Genomic DNA, 20,687 nt, shown 5'->3' on the forward strand with positions numbered 1-20,687 from the left:
TCTGGAGAGGTCTCCAAATCTCTGGTCCAATTTGGAAACTCTCCTTCTGTGTACATAACACTTATCACACTGCATTGTATTTATTACTGGTGGTATTTATTTGCCTGTCTCCAACACTAGCCTATAAGCTTAGTGACCTTATTTAATTTTGTATCTTCATGCCTAATGCAATCTTTGGCACATGATATATGCTCAATTAAAGTTTCTTAAACAAATGAATTTGTTGAGCACTCACTGTATGCCTGCAGGACATCTAATTGGTGAATGTGAAGTAGAAGATTTACACATTATCTCATCTGACCACACCGCTGTAAGATTTTATTCCCTCTATTTGATAGATGAGGCTTTTATGATCACTCAGCTTGAATGATGTAGAGGTGGGTATTACCCAGGTCTGTGCTGCATCTCTATCTTATGGCACCATAATTAAAAGGAAAAAATTGTAAAAACAATTTAAATACACACACACACACACACACACACACACACACACACACATAATCACACCCCCTCCCCACCCCCCACCCCCCACAAGTTGCTGTTATAGGCTTCTGGATTATCTCATTTCATCTGGCTCTAAGTTCTGTTTGATATAACATCAGGTAATCATATCAGTCTTCAGTTAAGAGACCAGATCAATAAATATACATACTTAGCAAAATTTGTTCCATAAAATATATCTATGCTCACTGCTTCCCCTCCCACCCCCACTCACTTTTTTCTCATTCTTCTTCTTCAGTCTTTCTAATGGTGTTTAAAGGTAAAGAGAAGGGGTGCCTGAGTGGCTTAGCCTGTTAAGTGACCGACTTAGGTCACTAATCATGATCACTAGTCATGATCACTAGGTCACTAGTCATGACTAGGTCACTAGTCATGATCTCTCGGTTCATGGGTTGGGGCCCTGGATCGGGCTCTGTGCTGACAGCTCAGAGCCCGGAGCCTGCTTCGGATTCTGTGTCTCCCTCTCTCTCTGCCCCTCCTCTGCTCACGCTCTGTCTCTCTGTCTCTCAAAAATAGACATTAAAAAATGAAAAACAAATAAATAAAGGCAAAGAGAAAAGATGGCCCCAGAATCAGAAGTGGCGTGGGCCCTAAGCATCACCGGGTGTTTGTTTTACAGATAACGGCGACTGTGACTGCGGCGAGTGCGTGTGCAGGACGGGCTGGGCGGGCGAATACTGTAACTGCACCACCAGCACCGACTCCTGCGTCTCGGAGGACGGGGTGCTCTGCAGCGGGCGAGGGGACTGCATCTGTGGCAAGTGTGTTTGCACGAACCCGGGGGCCTCTGGACCCACCTGTGAACGTTGTCCTACCTGTGGCGATCCCTGTAACTCCAAACGGTAATGTCTCAACTTCCCTTGGTCTCTTTACTCGGACCTCATATTGCTTTTGGTGGGTTTGTTCTCCGAGCATCCGCCCAAATACACAGACCCACGGGCCCCTGTGACCGTCAACCTGGAACGTCAGTGTCCGACTTGACTCTTTCTTTGTCCTGCTTATCCAGGACCACAGTGCCACTCACATTCCTGCTAGAAACAAGCCTGGGGAAGCTGAGCTGATGTCCCACACTGATAACATCAGGTGGCCTTTCACTTACAATACCAGCCACACAGAAGGAATACCCTGGAGGTAGACTGAGGACATCCACATTCAGTACCTTTTCAGGGGAAACAGACAAGCTTCTTTCTTATCTAGAAGTTTAAAGCTTGACCTTCCTGATTCATTCCTATCTATAGACTCGTGGAGGCAAAAAGGCAGAAAGAGGATCTTGGCTTTCCATTTCTTCCCTCTTCTTTACCTCTCGTGCCTTTTGGCACCTCCCTCTGGTTGTCATTCTACACAGCTATTGTGTTTTGTATTTTCTTTTATACCAGATGAACAACAACAACAACAACAACATGTTTTTGTTTTCCAGTAAAAAAAAAAATCTATTCCTTTGGTTGCTAGCTAACTTCTTCATGGGTAGTGGGCAACATTTATAGGTCAAACAAAGCAAGTCTCCAAATGGGCTGTGTGATGACACTGCAGAATATAATTTATTATACAGTGAACACTGCTTAAGCAGTTCATAGTTTCGTTAACTCATTACCCAACATGGTAACATTTGCATTTCCAGTGTAAACTAAGTAAGCAAATCAACATTCACTCAGTGACTCCTCACCATTCAGGTGTCAAAACTTCTCTGTCACTGTGCCTGGACATATGCCAAGAGATGTGTGGGGACATAGTTAGACTTAGTTGAATGGAATTAAATGTAAAATGTCCTTTCAGGATGTTTCTCCCGTTATTTATCTGCTTCACCTTCTCTGTAAACATGATTTAATTTAAATCTGGTTTATATAATGTGAAATTAACAAACCAGGTAGTTTGAATTTGAGGGATCAGGTAATCTCCTTGGTGTTTATGTTAGCTTTGAGTGTTTATATTAGCTTTGAGATGTGTCCATTCTTCCATTTATTCATTCATACATTCGTTTATCAAATAGATATTAAGTATCTACTGTTCACCAAGGGCACATAATGATGACTGAAACAGTTATAATTCCCGCCATACCAGGTGCTAAGAATCTAGTGGGAAAGACAGACATTTTTTTAAAGTAATTATAATGATATCTGAGCTGACAGTTACAATAAGGGATATAGAGGGGACTGTGGCACTATATGGCAGGCCTACCACCCTAGCTTGGGCAGACATCAATGAGACATACAAACGGTAGAGGTTTTAAGGGTTTCCACAATGTCCAGCAGACCCCTGCAAAGCCACTCTAAGTAAATATATAACCTAGATAAATGCAATATACTTGCAATGCGAAGGCAATTTCCAGGCAAGACTTCTCTTCCCACCCCCACGTAAACTGCTGCTTCTTAGCCCTTCCTACAAAGGAATTCAGAGGTTTGCACTGTAAGAGAACTAACTGGCAGGAGTCAGGGAAGGCTTGCCTAGGGCACTGCAGTTTCAGCCGATACTGAGGGAAACACTGATGGCACGGCTGTGGGGAATGTTTCCAGCACTTACAAGAGCATACATTTGCATGGCCTGGGGAAGAGAGAGAGGCAGGATGATGAGTGCCCATAGTAAGAGAACTTTGGCTGTTTTGGATTACTCCCTACAGAATCTGGTTATAAAGTGATTTTTAGCACAACATTAATTCAGAGTCTGAGTTTTACTCTGCTGTGGAGACATCATTAGAGAAGCTTAATTCCTGGGCTATGTTCTTGAAAATACACTTTTCTGTAAGTAGAGTTCGTTTATTAAAAAGCCCACATTAATGGGGACCCAAGCTGTAACCCCAGCTTTTGAAAATATGCCTATAAGGCTTAGACTCATTCAAAATAGCTACAGACAAGTGAATCTTTGAAATAGCCTTTCATGACATGTATGAATTCTTAGAATTCTTCTCAAAACAGATGATTTCTGTTAAGAAATTAAAACTTTGTTTAGTCATGAATCATATTTTAACAGCATAAACCTTTCCCAGGAAAATGTAAAATGAACAACAACAACCAAAAAAAAAAAAACACAAAAAAAAACCCTAAATCAAACACCAAAATAAGTGTGTCTTATTATTGGGTTTTTTTGTTTGTTTGTTTGTTTGTTTTTTTGCTACTTAACCAATCAGAAACAATTATTAGAGATAAATGAGGATAACAGCTACTGTCAAGCCTGGTTCAGGAAACACTGATTACTAAGTGGAATCAGAATAAAGCAGTTTCCTCTTGAACATCACTCAAATATCTTTCTGAAAGTAACAAAAAGCAACATCCTTTATGAGACATTCCTACGTCATGAGCCATAGTAACAGCATTAAACCATTAAAGCAATAACCCAGCTACATATCTGTTTTCCAACAACATGAACTGATAAACTCTACTGAATAATGTTCACAGGAGCTGCATTGAATGTCACCTGTCTGCCGATGGCCAGGCCCGAGAAGAATGTGCTGACAAATGCAAACTAGTTGGTGCGACCATCAATGAAGCAGAAGGTTGTACTTGTCTCCAGTTGCTTTCTTTTTCTTAACATAGGTTTTGAGAGACAGAAACGCCGTGAAGCGCTTTTCAGTAACTCAATCTCATTTGAACCAGGGCATTAGTTCAACACTAGTGTTGTTGTTGTTGTTGTTGTTTTAAGTTTATCTATTTTTTGCGAGACAGCGGGAGAGGCAGAGGGAGGGAGAGAGAGCATCCCAAGGAGGCTCTGCACTGTCAGCGCAGAGCCTGACATGGGGCTGGAACTCACGAACTGTGAGATCATGACCTGAGCCAAAACCAAGAGTCAGATGCTTAACCGACTGAGCCACTGAGGCGCCCCAGCAGCATTAGGATTTAAGAGTAAATGCATTCCGTAAGGTTAAAAACATGATGGCTTGGGATACAAGCAATTTAAAGTCATAGCTATTCTATTTGGCTTCAGCTCTGTTGGCAAGTTCACCTCTGCTTCACGAAAAACAACTGCAGAGAATTCCAGAATGCTATGTTTTTAATTAGAAAATAAGAAAATTTGAAAAACAGCTAAATGTTAATCTCTTAACCTGAAATCATCCTCTATCATCTGATTGCCCTATTTGAAGACAGGACAAGGCAAAGTATGATATGGGTTTCCTGAGAGCAAGCCTCAGGCACAAGGCAGTTTCTGGTTAGTAGCCGTTTATTCCTCCACCCCTTCTCTGTGCTTTCTGAACATGAGTGTTACATGGCCACCCTTAATTCCCTGTTGCCTCACTCCCCCAAAACAAGAAGGGCCTGTTATCTTTAACTGCTAAGCAAATTCTGCTCTTGCTTTCACCTGTCATTTTAAAATTTAATTATTTAAAATAAGATTCTTTTTAAAGGCAAAATGTCATCTCAAATACTTAAATAGGTTGTATTTTAGCTGGCAAGGCCATTTAAACAAATAATTTGTAAAGAAGATGCCTGACTCCTCCTGAAGGGCCAATCTAGGGGGATTAGTTTTTCCATCATCCCAAACTCTCTGCATTCCCATCTTGCTCAGGCAGAACCGCTCACTGCCCTACACACATGAGAGCAGTGACCAAGATGTATCTCAGGCGAAGTGCAATAATCAAGACAATTTATGACACTCTAGGATACATATCTTGAAGAGACAGAAATAAAGAAATTAATTCATTTCCAAAGAGGAATAAGTTAGTGGCATTTATTGTTTTGAAAATTGCCTACATTGTTTCAAAATTGAGATTTCTGACTGTGCACAGTTGAATATGCCTGCACGGAGGAGCATGATGAGTGCTCATAAAACTCCTCTTCTGTTCTTTTCTGGTGACGAAAGATAAATATGCCGAATAGCCATAAATTGGACAAGATGGTGTGTACCTTACACTAATACTGAAAGCAGGATGCAGTAAAAGCACTGAGGAAAGTAACATTTGTGGACCGTCCACATTAGTAACTAGTTCAAAGTCAAAGCATATCCCCAGGCTTCATTTCACAGCAAACAGTTGAGATATTTAGCAAGTGTTTCTAAGAAATGGCTAAAAATTGCAGAAAAATGTCCTGCAAATTACTAGAACACCATTCACCAGCAGCATGGGAAATCTAATGTGCTAAGGGGAAAAAAAGAATAAACCTTGGAAACATGTAAGTCATGAACAGAGTTGCTATATTTAAATACACAGTTTTCAAGTAATTATCATAAATTCTTGGATTTCAGAGGAACACTGGGCCTCAAGTGGCATTTAAAATATTTGCATTATTCTTTTTCTGTAATTAGATAAATTATCTTCAAAATAGGGGAATACAATTATTTGTAACTCAGAAACTGAAAATATTAACTGGATTTCTAATACCATTTAAGGCACTAACTTTGTTGAATTTAAGAGAAAAAACATATGTGTCAGCCTGTGAATTAAAAAGTTACTTTTCTGGGGTGCCTGGGTGGCTCAGTCTGTTGAGTGTCCAATTCTAGATTTTGGCTCAGGTCATGATCCCAGGGTCGTGGGATCAAGCCCCATGTCAGGCTTTGCACTGAGTGTGGAGCCTGCTTATGATTCTCTCTCTCTCTCTCTCTCTCTCTCTCTCTCTCTCTCTCTCTCCCCCTTTACCCTTCCCCTGCTTGTGTGCTCTCTCTCTAAAATAAAAAACAAAAATAAAAATTTAAAAGTCACTTTTCTAATGAGACTTTTATGAGTTCTATTTCAACTTATGCAGTTATGTCATTGATCACATCACCTTGAAATTATCATCATGTATTTGCTCTCACATAGGGTCTTCTCTCAGCCCCACCTTTTCCCGACAAGGATATGTAGAGTAAAGTAGAAGAGCAAAACTTTATAATCCAAATACATCGTTCCTCAGCTCTGCTGTGGGGATTTGTGTGAGCATTTCTAAAGACATGTGGCTTAACTTTACTCATTCCATTTTAGTGAAAGACCCTTTTTAATCTACCCCAACACTCATGTACTCAGAGCATTATTACTCAAAGTGTGTTCCATGAGAACACTAATTCTAAAAGTGTTGAATGGAAAATAGTATCCATGGTCATATAAATTTTGGAAATGGGGAGCTAAGCTTTTTGTTTATTTTGCGACTCCTGAAAAATTATGCACATTATATTAAATATGCATTGTGAATTTTCAGGAGAGGCATAGAAGGAATTGGAGTAAGGAAGGATTCCCAAACTTGTTTGACCACAGAACCCTTTTCTTTTTCCTTGGGAAACTGTTTCTCTGAGAACTACTGACCCAGCCCCAAAGCACAGGTCCTAAACACATAGGTGTCTTAATTCAGTGGTACAGATGGTTTATATTTCTATATCCTTCCTGGACCTTCCTGGATGCTGGCCTCCTCACCCCCATTCTCACATTTCTTCCTTTTCTAAGTATAATTTCATGGACTGCCTGAGACCTTATTTTCATTGTATTATTCAGGAGCAGCACTGCTGGCACTTATAAAGGAGAGTAAAAAAGAAAGGTCCATTTCTTAATGAACAACAAAAGAAAACCTTAGCAGCTAATTATGCAAATCTTCAGCCCAAGCTGGACTCTTTCATTGCACATTCAATAATACCATTTTAATACCCAAACACTACAAAACTGGCTAAATCTAGTCATAACAGTCATGAAAAGGAGTGGTGAAGTAATTAAAGCAAGAAGGGAGTCATGACGCAAAGGTCATATTAACAGTTCCATTAAAAACTTAAATAATCCTAGTGAAGTAAATTAAGCCTCCCTGTGCTTCAGTGTAGCTATTTAAAAGAAAATAAAAGAGCAAGATTAATATTACTGAAAGGAGTATTATAAGCTATCCACATATTTTCTACCTTAGAATAAAATGTTCTGTTAAGTAAACTTGGGAGGAAGAGTGGTTGTGCACAGTCATGGAGGAGAGGAGGAAGGGGAGAAAAAACACTCTAACAAGAAAAAGCATATTCTCCAAGACTTCATGAATTCTAGTCAATTGGAGTGGTTTGGTAGGAGGACATGTGGTAAAGGTTATCTAAAAATGACCAAAGTATGAATTATATATGCAGTGCTATTGCATGAAATAAATGCAATAAATAAATCCCAGGTGATTTACATGATCATAAACATTTGGGAATGACCAGATGAGAATGATTTATAATTCGACTTCTTAATATTCTTATGTAAATAGATGCTTCTAATGGATTCAAAAGCAATTTTTTCACTTAAATTTATCATCTGAAATCTTATTAATAATGGTAAATGTTCTACCCATTCCTTTTTTTCATAGATAATATGAGCATTCTTCTTATAGACCCTGACGTGAGGTTTTTATCTTATAAATTAAATGCAAAACCAACTTAATATCTTCCTTTCTGTGGCTACAGCATTGTTGAACAAAAAATAGCATATTATTTACTTTGTTAGAATCAGAGGAACACATGTAGATTCTGTTTTGTTAAAGCTCATGTTTAAGCTAATGGGAAAAGTTATAGGTCTAGCAAGAGTATGTCTAAGGTTATCTGAGACTGTCCCAGTTTCAATATTCTGACTCATTGTGTCATCATACACTAATATTGGATCATGTCAAAATTTTAGGTTAAAAGAAAACATTTGTTCCATTTACAGGTTGCTGAAAAAAGTTTTTGTATCATTTGTATCAAAAACAATATCATTACAAAGTCTCCAACTTAGAAGATAGGAGAATTTTAAGCAAGATTTTTTTTTTAATTTGGAAAATGCTACATAATTTTGGCATAGATACCAAACCTCTAAAACTTCTGATAAATGGTACTAACATCTTGGATTGACCATTTTACTATATTTTCAGTTTCTGTATGACATTCATTTTCTGCCTCTTAAATAAGCTCAATAAGAGTTTATTTGAAAAAGATTTGAAGAAAACTGGATTACGTTTGTTTTTAAACTAAAAAAGGGGGTTATACTGAATAGTAGGCAAACTGTCAACTGGGTTCCTTTTAATCTGGGGTTTACTTTCATCCTACTAGTCCCTGAGCGCATAAGACTTCAATGGCCATTTCCTGATATTAATGTATATTTACTGTTGTGACAATACATGACCATCAACTTGACTGTGGGAAAGGCCCCCTTAGAAGTATCAGTATCAGTTTGGGCTGTGCAGTCTTTTTCTGAAATGTAATCTAGGCTTCCTCCCAGATGCTCCCAGCCAAGAGGAACATACAGCCCTCTCAATGCCACAATCAAGGCCATTCTATTCCCAAAACAACTAGGCATACCTGCCTTCAAGTACTTTCACTCTATTGAAATCCTGCTCCCATTAGTTTGATAAGTGCATTTGATGGTCAGTACTGATTGACCACACCTGGAACTGTTCTTCTGGAACATGAGTAGAAACTAAAACCTCAGTGGTGGGAAAAATCCTATGTCCTTTTGATTCCTATGCTGCAATGTCAAAAATTCCTATTTGCATATTAAAACTCAATGCCACTTTGCTTTAAAAATAATCTCTTTTGGAATCTCATTTAATCTAATGAATGACTCCTTTATCTGCAGATTTTTCAAAGGATAGTTCTGTTCCCTGTTCTCTGCAAGGAGAAAATGAATGTCTTATTACATTCCTAGTAACTACAGACAATGAAGGGAAAACCATCATTCACAGCATCAATGAGAAAGGTGGGTGGCATGCTTCTATTGTCAATGGTAAGTGATACTACGTGGGGGAGGAGGAAACAACCAGAAAGACACTTGGGGTAGCTTTCCACGAAAGGCATTTCCAGAATTTTGATGGAGTGCTTCTACTTTCCCAGGGATTGAAATATACCTGTTGAGAGGTTTGATATGGTCCAATGTCTGTTACTTAGACCACAAAACATGATGAGCGCATTTGTACCAACCATCATCTCCCCAAAAGCTGGCTGAGGGTTTGTAGAAAGATGGACTGACTGAATGCAATGTAAGCAAAAGGTATATCTTTAAGAAAGGCTAACAGGGAGGAGCATAATACTCTAAACGGATGAGATTTGCATCAGGCAAACCTTGGCTCAAATCCTGCTCTAACCACTTAATAGCTGCTTGACATTCTGGAAGATACTTGCCTCTGAGTCTCCTCATCTGTAAAATGGGAAAAATAATAGTACCATCTTCTACGGGTTGACTCAAAGATTAAATGGAATAATGCATATAAAACATGTGCCAATTCATAACCTACAACAATGGGTCATTGAGTCAGAAAAGACATGAAACATCAAGTGAAGAAGAAAGTGATCCACAAAAGAAGTCAGGGTCCTTAGCTTCTTAGGTTTTCAACACACCAGCTCATGGAGTTTGCTTAGGACCTGGGAAGCTCTCAAGTAAAAATCTCGAAAATCTCAGAGAGAAGTTTATATTGGGTAGAAAATAAAATAGTGGAAAAGATATTTTGTCGAGAACTTTTAAATTTTAGTGAGTATCAGACTCACCTGGGGAGCTTGCTCAACTGCCTGCATCCTGAGTCAGCAGGTGTGATGTCTGTCCCAGGACTCTGCATTTTAACACTACTCTGCTACAGATGGCTTCCAGACCTCCCTGCCTGCATTCTTAGATATTCACAAGTGCCTCACCTTTTCTGTCTTCAATTAATGATGTGTTCCTAAATCTTTCTGGCAGAAATGACACCTGCATTAAATCAGATCGCTCCAGCTCTCGTCAGCAACCTCTTCCTCCTCCTACCCCCAAAGGCGTGGAGCCTAAGTTCTGCCCCAGACAACAGCAGCAAGGGAAGGCTGGCAGGCAGATGTATTTTGTTGTGTGTGCTTGCTTATCAGTGTGTCAACAAAATTGTAACTCCTAAATTTGAAACCAAGGATATCAAACTGCCATCACTAAAGTGTGTAAAAACGAAAGCAATACCAATGTAACCAAAAAGTAAGTTCAAGATACTATAAACCAACCAAGAAAACATGATTAGAAAAATATCACAGTATAGTATTGGGGGTCAAGGGGAGGCAGAAGTCAGCACAATACAAGATACAAGAGTATGATTGTGACCTTGGCCTTGAAGCTCAGGTGGGCAGAATGCACCTGGAGACTTGCTCTTGCAAATCTCATATGAATCAACTTCTTTGAAATGCATATATAAAATGCTTTGTAGAGGCCATTAGTTAATGAAATTTAAGGTGAATCCTGCTGCACAAGGAAGAATTACTTAGTACAAAAAACCTGGCTCCTCATTATGTGTTTTATAAAGCCAGATTCGCGAACTACATCCCCCCAACCCTCTACTTGTAACCATGGCAGTGGCTTTAGCAAGTTCTCGTGAAACATAATATTGATTCCATTGGAAAAACGAGTTTTAAGCAACAAAAATGAACTTCCAGAATTGTCTTTAATTCAGGGGCTTTTGTATCTGGTAGGTTTGATTTTTATTTTGAGTGTGTGTGTGTGTGTGTGTGTGTGTGTGTGTGTGTGTGAGAGAGAGAGAGAGAGAGAGAGAGAGAGAGGGAGAGAGAGAGAGAGAGAGAGAAACATGCCTTTGGCTGACAAATGCCCCCTCATTACTGAACCATTGGGTTTGTGTGTGTGTGTGTGTGTCTGTGTGTGTGCTTCCACACAATCTGAGTGGCACATAAACATGACGTCCTTCTGAAAGCACTCAGACTCCCTGATGACTTTTTATTAAGGCTTTTTATTCTCCCTGTGCTTTTGTAGTAACGAAAAGTGAGGGGAAAATTACCTCCCTGAGGCTTAACAGAAGTGTCACCTGACAGCTGCAAAGATGCTTCTCCCTGGCAATATTCATGTTCCTAGGTAGGCCCGGAGCTTCCAGGGGCCCTGAGGGCAGAGTCTGCCCTGGAATCTGCAGGCCCTTCTCACAGCTATAAGACCAGAGAATCCCATGGCTGGGGATCAGAGGCAAGGATAGAAAGGAGGAAGTGGATGCTAAGGATTCCCACAGTCCTACAAACAGATTTAAATAGAAACCAAGTGAACAGTCAGTATCAGGGTGTGTGTGGATGTAGGGACAGCTTTGCTCATCTTTTTTCTTCCATCTGGAAAAACTTTCAGAGGATAAGAGCCACAGTCAAGAAATGGCATTTGAGGGACGCCCAGGTGGCTCAGTCGGTTAAGCGTCCGACTTCGGCACGTCATGTTCTTGAGGTCTGTGAGTTCGAGCCCCGTGTTGGGCTCTGTGCTGACAGCTCAGAGCCTGGAACTTGCTTTGGATTCTGTGTCTCCCCTCTCTCTCTGCCCCTGCCCTGCTCATGCTCTGTCTCTGTCTCTCTCTCCTTCAAAAATAAATAAATATGCAAAAAAAAAAAAAAAAAAAGAAAGAAAGAAATGATACTCAGGAGCCTTCCTGGCAGTGATGTGGATGTGGATTTTACACCCACAGGTTCCAACATGGAGGGTCCAGGTCCTTGAAGTCTTGAGAATAGAAAAGGAGGAAGAATGTATTTGCAGTTTTAAGAATAGGAATAACAATAACAGTAATAGCTCTCATTTATTGAGCCCATACTAATGCCTTATGCCAAGTATTGCTCTATATGTTTTACATGAATTAATTCTTTTAGCCCCCTCATGTAACAACCATATAAAGCAAGTATTGCTATTATTTCCATTTTACAGATAAGGAAATTGAAGCAGAAAAGTTTAAAAATGTGTTAGGTCTTGCAGCAATTAAGTACCAGTGCTGGTTGGGGAATTCTGGCAGGCTGGCTTAGAGCCCAGGCTCCTAACTCCTGTGCGATACTGCCTCCCACTGGCTGTACGATCGTAATAAATACCTGACTCCCAAAAATATGTTACATCAGCATCAATAGAAAGGTCATGCAAACCACACATGTAATTTAAAATTTTCTAGTAACTGCACCAAAGAGTCAAAATCTGGTGCAATGAATTTTAATCATATGTTTTATTTAATCCAGTCTATCCGAAATATTGTCATTTAGCAATACCCAAACTATTGACATGCTTTATTTTTTTCCAAACTAAGTCTTCACAATCAGTGTGTATTGTATACTTACCACACCACCTAATTCAGAAAAGTCATGTTTCCATGCTCGGTTAGCTGCATGTGACAGAGCTAGAAGTTTGGACCTTAGAATTAGGTGGCAGTGGCCAGGACTCGACAGGCAATACTGCACACCGTGGTAGAGATGGCCCTCTTTTCCCACCTAGAAATATGTCTTCAGTCTGAGCATTTCAGGAAAAAACTAAAGAGAAAATAAACAGTGGAGATTTCTATTGTGTGATACCTGCCCTGGAACTTGGGCCGAAATCTTTTCTTGAGAAATGTATAATTTCTCAAGGTATAATGTATTCTCAATGTATAAATGTATAATGACTCTAAGTTCTTAAAAAATTGTCTCTGCCAGGCTGTGCCTGTTCCTCCTTTATTTATTCTCTACTGGAGAGCCCTCCTAATTCACATTCTGGTGGCAGGGTCCTAGTAAGCTTCATCTTGCTTTCGGCAAGAACATGCTATGATGCTCCATCCCAAACATTTCATTGTCAAAGATGCAGCTAGTGTATATTCTCACTGACACACGCCTCCCACTTTCTTTGCAGGAGTGTTGCTAACCTCTTAGAAGCAGCTATGGTTCATTTGCTGTGCTAGAAACAGTCTTTAGATCTTCATACTGGAGTAGCTATTTCATTAGCTCCTTTACTTATTTCTGCATAATCTCCTTACATGGTTTTTTTGTCCAAAGAACAAAAGTGTCTGAGGCCAAGCATCATGCTGTTGTGGGGTCATTAGTCCTGCTCAAATTCAGATCAGTTATAGATCCTTACCTTGAAAGCAGCATCACTCATCCCATGTGTATAACTCTCCTGATTAAATATCTAAAAGCAATAAGAGTTAGGCTAAACTAAGCATGATTCATTTCCTCCCCAGATACCACAGATTTGCCTCACTTCTTGCAGAGGGAGGCAGATATTTAATGATAATTTTTATGTGGGATTTTTTTCCTCGTGAAAGCAAGGGGAGAGCTTAATTATAATGTTTCATTAAGAAATGTATCATCTCTCAGGCATATTGCAAGAATTATTAGTCATTCTGCTGTCAATGAGGGAAGGCACTGTGTAATTGTGAAATTATATTAATATCATCAATAGAGTCAAAATAACATTTCATAGAATGTTCAAGTTGAAAGGACTATACAGAAACTTTAGTTTCCCAAACTTCCCTGAAGATAAGAATCACTTGGGATACTGCTAATAATAAAAAGTCTGTGGCTCCATCTAAGACCCACTGAATCAGAATCTCTGGGCTCTAGGAAGCAGTGGATTTATTTATTTATTTATTTATTTATTTATTTATTTATTATAAAATTTTAAACATTTTTATTTATTTTTGAGAGACAGAGAGACACAGAGGGTGAGCCAGGGAGGGGCAGAGAGAGAGGGAGACACAGCATCCGAAGCAGGCTCCAGGCTCTGAGCTGTCAGCACAGAGCCCGAAGCAGGACTCCAGCCCACCAACTCTGAGATCATAACCTGAGCCAAAGTCATACGTTTAACCAACTGAGCCACCCGGGCGCCCCACTGCAAGCTGTGGGTTTAATAAGCATAAGCACCTGAGCTCAACCTTATCCTCACGGAAGTTAAGGGAACACTGAAGTCCTACACCTTTGTTTGATGGATGAAGGTCCTGGAACTCAGAGAGATCGAAGGACTTGATGGATTTCAGAGAGCTACATCAGATGGGAATTGAAACCACCTCCCCTGACCCCAGTCCAGGAACTTTCTAGGACACCAGAGCACTACATTAGTATTAAAATAAAACAAATAGCCATCATTGTCTTCAATTAAAAAAAAGAAGCAGCGGCAAGTAATAAACTTCTCAGGGGGTGGGTTTTATATAATTCTGAATATAATCTCCTAGATAGTTTATGTTTCAAGGAAATCCATAAAAAAGTAATATCATGTGTTTGTGTGTGAATGTGTGCACACATACACATTTCATTTCTATTCTATCATGTATCCAGAAGAGACCATTTTTAGGAATTAAACTATAGTCTTCTTCATGGTCCTTTACATGTTCTGTGTGTATGAACCTCATTCTTGGATTCTAACTCTTTTTGAGTCAGCCATTCAAGTATATATCCATTTGCTTTAAATAACAGAACTTTATCTTTTGTTCTACTTCATAGGAATAGGGGTATCTTTCAGCAAGTAACTCATTTTTTTTTAATTCATCAAAACAAAACTTGTTACAATTTTCCCTCTACTGGAGAAAAAATACAGTTGGACATTTTAATGAGAAATCTTTTCTCTGCCTCACAAGATTATACCATCTTCTTAATATAATTTTGTTTCCACAGACTGTCCAAAGCCCCCAAACATTCCCATGATCATGTTGGGGGTTTCACTGGCTATTCTTCTCATTGGGGTTGTCCTCCTGTGCATTTGGAAGCTGTTGGTGTCATTTCATGATCGTAAAGAAGTTGCCAAATTTGAAGCAGAACGGTCAAAGGCCAAGTGGCAAACGGTATGTAAACACTTGGGGGCTATCCCTTGTCTCCGGGAGAAAGTGACTCATGGAAGAGATGGGTGTCAGCTTTCTTCTGCTCTAAAAGAGTGATTTCACTGGTTCTTTCCCTACCCCTCTCACCATGTCCCTAACAGCTTTGATTTGTTGAGGACAAAGGAACCCAGATAGCTATTTGGGACCCAAATAACGCTCATAGCATACATTTGTCTCTCAGTGCAGTAGGGATTTCCCCCACTCTGAAGAGTCTCTTGAAACTCCTTATATACTGTTTAGGGACATAAAGGAGATACATTTAATCATTACCACCAGGAGGATCATTCAGGCCCCTCTTGATAAAGCATAGGTGCTGTATCTAAACACCTCCATAGATCAGTTGTGTTATAGCCAACAGAATAAAGTTCGTGAGTAGTATTACAGTTCATGCCAATTTCCATAGAAATACTCATTACTTATAATATGTTACAATGCCAAGTTGAGAAGACCTTTTAAATATCATTCAGGTAAAAAAAAAATATATATATATATATATCATTCAGGTAGTTCTTCTCAATAACAAATTTTAAACAGCTACCTGAAAAATACCCCAAAAGTGTCAACATTTAAGTACGTATACTCAATAGATATAATTTATGTGTCTCCCCTTCACACTAGACAAACACAAAACAGGACTCCAATTTTCTGTGTTTCTTTTCCACAGGAGAGATAATTACATTTCTAGAGGGCCATAGAAACAATTTCATGGTTTTAATTTCATCTTTCTATTTCTAATAGTGTGCCAGCTATCTAATAGCAATTATCTTACATTGCTGATTCTAAAAACAGTGATTTCACTGGAGAAAATACAGGCAAACACAATGCTCTTTTGTGTTCATCTGCCCCAATAAGTTGATATTAACATTTTTTTCCCCTCTAATTATATAGTGATATCCTCAATTCTTAAAGCAAATGGAATTTCTGTTTTGGATAAATTTATCTTGATAAGACATGTTTATATATCATCCAATTATTTTGAAGTAATGCTAAGATACAGTGCAGGACAATGGACAACAAAAATATTCAGCTACTTCATCTTCCTATTAAAAATGCCTTTAGACACAACAACCATATTCAATGCATGGATCTTGTTTCGATCCTGATTTGAACAGTCTGACTGTAAAAATACATTTCTTGGACACCTGGAAGGAGGATAATATAGACTGGATATTAGAATGATAGCAAGGAATTATGATTAATTTGACTAGGTAAGATAATGGCATGATAACTTTGCTAGAAAATATCCACATTTTGAAGTGAAAGGAAATGAAGATTAGGTTTACTCTGAAATAATTCAGCCAAAAGAGAGAAGGGGATGTGGGGCACCTGGGTGGCTCTGTTGGTTGAGCATCTGGCTCTTGATTTCAGCTCAGGTCATGATCTCACAGTTTGTGGAGCGAACTCCCTGTCAGGCTCTGTGCTGACAGCATGGAGCCTGCTTGGGATTCAGTCTCTCTCTCATTCACTCTCTCTCTCAAAATAAATAAATAAACTTAAAATTTTTTTCACATTAAGAAAGAGTGGAATAGTGAAGCAAGTGTGGCAAAATCTTGATCATTGTTGAATCTGAGTGATGAGTCTATAGAGGTTTGTTATACAGCTTTCCTCTTTTGTGTATGTATGAATTATTCATAATTAAATAAAATGCTTTAGGAGAGTAAATTTGGATTTGCAATGAGGATATAATTTATCCGTCCCTAACAAGGTAAAATGTAACCTGCTAGATTAGTCTGGTGACTTAGAACATAGTATTATGAGGCTAAAGTTGAGGACAGTTAACTTCATCTAATCCCCTGGCCGTGGGTGTTTACAACTCTCATCAACTGTCAAGCAAATGCCTGACAATGGTCAAAAGGACAATCAGACAGGGGCACCTGGGTGACTTAATCGGTTAAGTGTCCAACTTCGGCTCAGGTCATGATCTCATAGTTTGTGAGTTCGAGCCCTGCGCGCAGGCTCTGTGCTCACAGCCTGGAGCCTGCTTTGGATTCTGTGTCTCCCTCTCGCTTTGTCCCTCCCCCACTTGTGCGCGCGCTCTCTCAAAAATAAATAAACATTAAAAAAATTTTTTTAAAAAGGGCAATCAGGCAAAAGAATATGATTAAGTTGACACAAAAAAAACCCAAAAAGCAGTAGTTGGTTGAACACCACCACCCTGTGAAGTAGTCTAGATAATCCCATTTTGAACGTAAGGAAATGGATGCTCAGAGAAGTTAAGGGACTTCCCAAACTTTTTTTTTTTTAACTGGAAAAATTACTTTATGAAGCCTTAAGAAGCACTGAGTATAATTAAATATAGTCCAGCATTAGATACAATTTAATAATAGTCTAATTCCTATTAATAGTCCAATTCCGAAAAAAAAAGTTATTATAGGTGAGGCCATGACATTTCCTAACACTTGATTTTAATACATTGCACTAATTTTCTAAAACAACTCAGAAGAATCAATATTTATAGTAGATGGAGTATTTATGAAAAATCTGGCATCAGGTATATATTTATATATGTGTTACATATATATATATGTAGAACCCAGAATTATATGAACTATGAAACAGCCAAACTGGTATGCAAGGTTTAAGACTGGGACTCATAAATGCTTTTCAAAGCATGGGGTTTGGGGAAAAAGCAGACATCTTATTTTCAAAACCTGAAGTTTTTCTCAGGACTGAAGTCACAATTGTAACTGCCACAGAAAAGGAAAAAAAGGGAAGTTTTTCTTGCTTTAATTGTTCATCTGCATCAGAAAGTCCAGTATCCTTGAGATAGGAACCACTGCAATAAGAAGGGAGTGAATAGGTTCTCCCAAAGGAAGATTGGTGCTTAATTATGCCTATTGCCCTGGTCATCAGGTGTAAACATTGCATTTCCCAACCTAATGCTTTGCAGCACCAAGACTTTTCAGTAATGGTTCATCGTAAACCCAACATTCTCCATCTTCATGAAATAACCTTGTCTCCCACTGAATTTCCTTCTCTTTCCTTTCCTGGGCTTCTGCTCTTCGTCTTTCTCCAAGTCTATGCTTGTCTTCAGTTGCCACATCAATGTCTCTGATTTTTAAGTTGAAAGTGACATCCTTCCAAAGGCAGTGGGATTCATACTCATTCTGATCTTCTAACTTCCTCACTTTCTTCTTAATTATAGGCAACTTGTTGGTATCTATAAAAACTGCATTTTCTCCTGTTGCATATTTTGCATACATTACACCATTCCGTTCCCCTTCAATTGAGCAAAAAGATTTCCTGTCATTTGGAGAACTACAAAATCTCAGCAGTAATTCTGTGCTTCTTGCCCCACAGAAAGGTTTAGTGTGGAAGACGATATTTGCACTATAGCCAGTTTTGGAACAATTGATATTGCATTCTCTACCTAGTTCCACCCAGGGCACTGTGAGGACGGACCTTCCATAACCATTGGGGAATGTGAGAATGTAATGTTCGTCATAATCTAGACATGAGACACAGCCCTGCCCTATGTTGTGCACCCCAATTGACATCCCAAGGAATTTTGATTTGGTCCAGATATGAGCATTGAATTGTATCTTTTTGTTAAAACGCTCAGCATAAAAAGCTGAAATGGGTGGATGATGGGAAACCTGCTCAGCCATGAATGTCACAGTTTTTGGAAACCCAGGGAACTGGTCCTTCTGAAACTAGCTCTGGGTTCTCTTCAGTATCATTTGGTAATGTCCAGTGACACTGAAAGATTTCACCCAAATTAGGGTTGTATGGCTTTTTGGCAACCAATCCTTTCCTTCCTGCGTGAAAGGCTGAGAGGTACCATTTCACAACCTGAACCATTCGATCTCTGGCATCCTTCTGGTCACTAATGCTCACAAACAGGTCCGGATGTGCAAAAAAGTCTGCATACATTTCTAACAGAGATCTTCTTTCAAGAATAATGTTGGAAGAACTACCTTAGTAAGATCCATTCCAAGCCTAACCTGTGACAAGAGATGCATGACAACACTCTTGTGCTCTTCCATGGACCCTGCCTCCCCTTCATCATCTCTATCCTCATGTGAATCAAAGAGGTCAGCATCGCTTGTTCCATTGGACATGGAAGAATTAAGTGACTCTGTGGTATTGAGGCGCTTGCGACTATTTCCTGAGCTGCTGTTTGTCAAGACAGAGGCAGATCCACAGGAATCTATTAAGTGCTTTGGGGATGAGCCACTTTGATGAAATTCATCAGCATCATAGAATTCATCTTTGCTGCTAGAATAAGAGAACTCAGGGACAGTATTTGGAGACAAGTTGACATGGCTTGGAGAAGTCAAACTGCTACTAGGTGGTGAGTGCCCACTGCCTGTACTATTTGGTGTTGGAGTCTGATGATGTCCCAAGGTAGCTAATACAGGTCAAACTGGTAGGGAAGATGGATGCTGCCCTGACTTACACAACTGAGCAGGTTCTGGAGGTAAGACAGTCTGAGTAGGCATTGTTTTGATCGCAGGTTCCAAGGGACTAGGTTGATATATTGCATCTACAGGATTAATAGTACTTTTAGCAATCTGCAGCAACACAATGCAATGTTTAATTGATTTTACCATGCTCTTTGTTGTTTCTTCAAGAGTTTCAGTTTTCCTTCTCTGTTCATCATCTTTGCAGTTTTGAAGTTTATCATCAAAAAGCTTTAACTGTTCTATCAAGATGTGTAGGTAAGCATAGGCCTCTGTAAGTTTCTTATCAAAGTCTTGGACACTAGGAACAAATCCTGAATCCAAACCCCCAGAGGGCAGCGGAAAGGAGGCAGGGAGAGAGCGACATTCACACCCACGGCCCGGCCCAGACAGGCAGCAGGGACCCTGGGGACTCAGGGGTGTGGGCCGGCCCCTTTCCCAGACCCTCTGGGTCTACTCACTCCACAAGCGGCCAGCATGAAAGCCATTCACCAAAGCCCCCGCCCTCTGTGCCTCCAGAGGGGGGAACCAGGGGCCGCTTCCAAGCACCCCTTTTTTTCTCCCCCAGTCTGTATCTCCCAGAATGCAGTGAAGTCTGTCCACTCCAGACTTCCCAAACTTTTGATCCATGCTGGAGCTGCGATCCTAACTGCAGCCTTCTTCTAAGCACAGCCTTGACCCTCCTAGAAATAATAAGCAGGTGTTCTACAAACAAGCACTTGGGCAATTATGTGATGTGTATCTACTAACCAGCACATTTTAATGTTCTCATACAAAGGCATGAACACTGACAAATGATTAATATCTTTAAAATAACATTTTAATTAACAGTTAATTTCCCCAAAACATGCATTGTGTTCCCTCAGGGTGTAGAACATGACTGAAATTTAAATGCTGATTTTTACTGTTTCTTCATCTAAAATGGAACAAAAATATGCATTAAACAGATAAAATCATAAATGAAAAATATTATTCCCTTGTTAAACTGAGTTTCTTTGAATAACAAATGTTTGATGTTCTTGACTAGATAATAACTGGGTAATAATTATTCACTTGGATGCAAAAGAGGTTTAATTCAAATAATTCAATTCAAATTTCACTAATATATCCTATTGGAAAAAACAATGTTGCTCAGTGCATCCATTTTGGGGTCCTCAGTTTGATTCCACTTTTAATCTAAAAACTGTTTCTTCTTGAGAACTAATTTTGACTGGTCTTCAAACCCCAGGGGACCTCCAGAGTCAGTAGGGGTGGGTTGGATCTCCTGACCCATAGGCCTCCATTGGACTCTAAAGGTGACAGAGCTCAAGACAAAAAGAGCTCCGTTTCTTGCCTCTTGAAACATTTCATCATAGCCATAAAGAAAGGTTACCTTTTA

At 39.4% G+C, this 20,687-nt stretch overlaps 1 protein-coding gene and 1 pseudogene across 3 annotated transcripts in view; one reads left to right on the plus strand and one right to left on the minus strand.

Moving 5' to 3' along the window:
* The window catches only part of ITGB6 (integrin subunit beta 6), a 132,653-nt gene that overhangs the window by 106,093 nt on the left and 5,873 nt on the right, over positions 1 to 20,687 (plus strand). For all 3 annotated transcript variants that reach the window (XM_060626839.2, XM_060626838.2, XM_060626844.2), the window contains 4 exons: positions 1,121 to 1,343; positions 3,891 to 3,988; positions 8,954 to 9,073; positions 14,704 to 14,870. In XM_060626839.2, coding sequence (XP_060482822.1) covers positions 1,121 to 1,343; positions 3,891 to 3,988; positions 8,954 to 9,073; positions 14,704 to 14,870 — 608 coding nt within the window. The remainder of the gene's footprint in view (positions 1 to 1,120; positions 1,344 to 3,890; positions 3,989 to 8,953; positions 9,074 to 14,703; positions 14,871 to 20,687) is intronic.
* On the minus strand, positions 17,075 to 20,371 carry LOC132673892 (oxysterol-binding protein-related protein 9 pseudogene; annotated as a pseudogene).

The sequence above is a fragment of the Panthera onca genome, chromosome C1 (genome assembly GCF_046562875.1).
Source record: "Panthera onca isolate mPanOnc1 chromosome C1, mPanOnc1 haplotype 2, whole genome shotgun sequence".
Lineage (NCBI taxonomy): Eukaryota > Metazoa > Chordata > Mammalia > Carnivora > Felidae > Panthera > Panthera onca.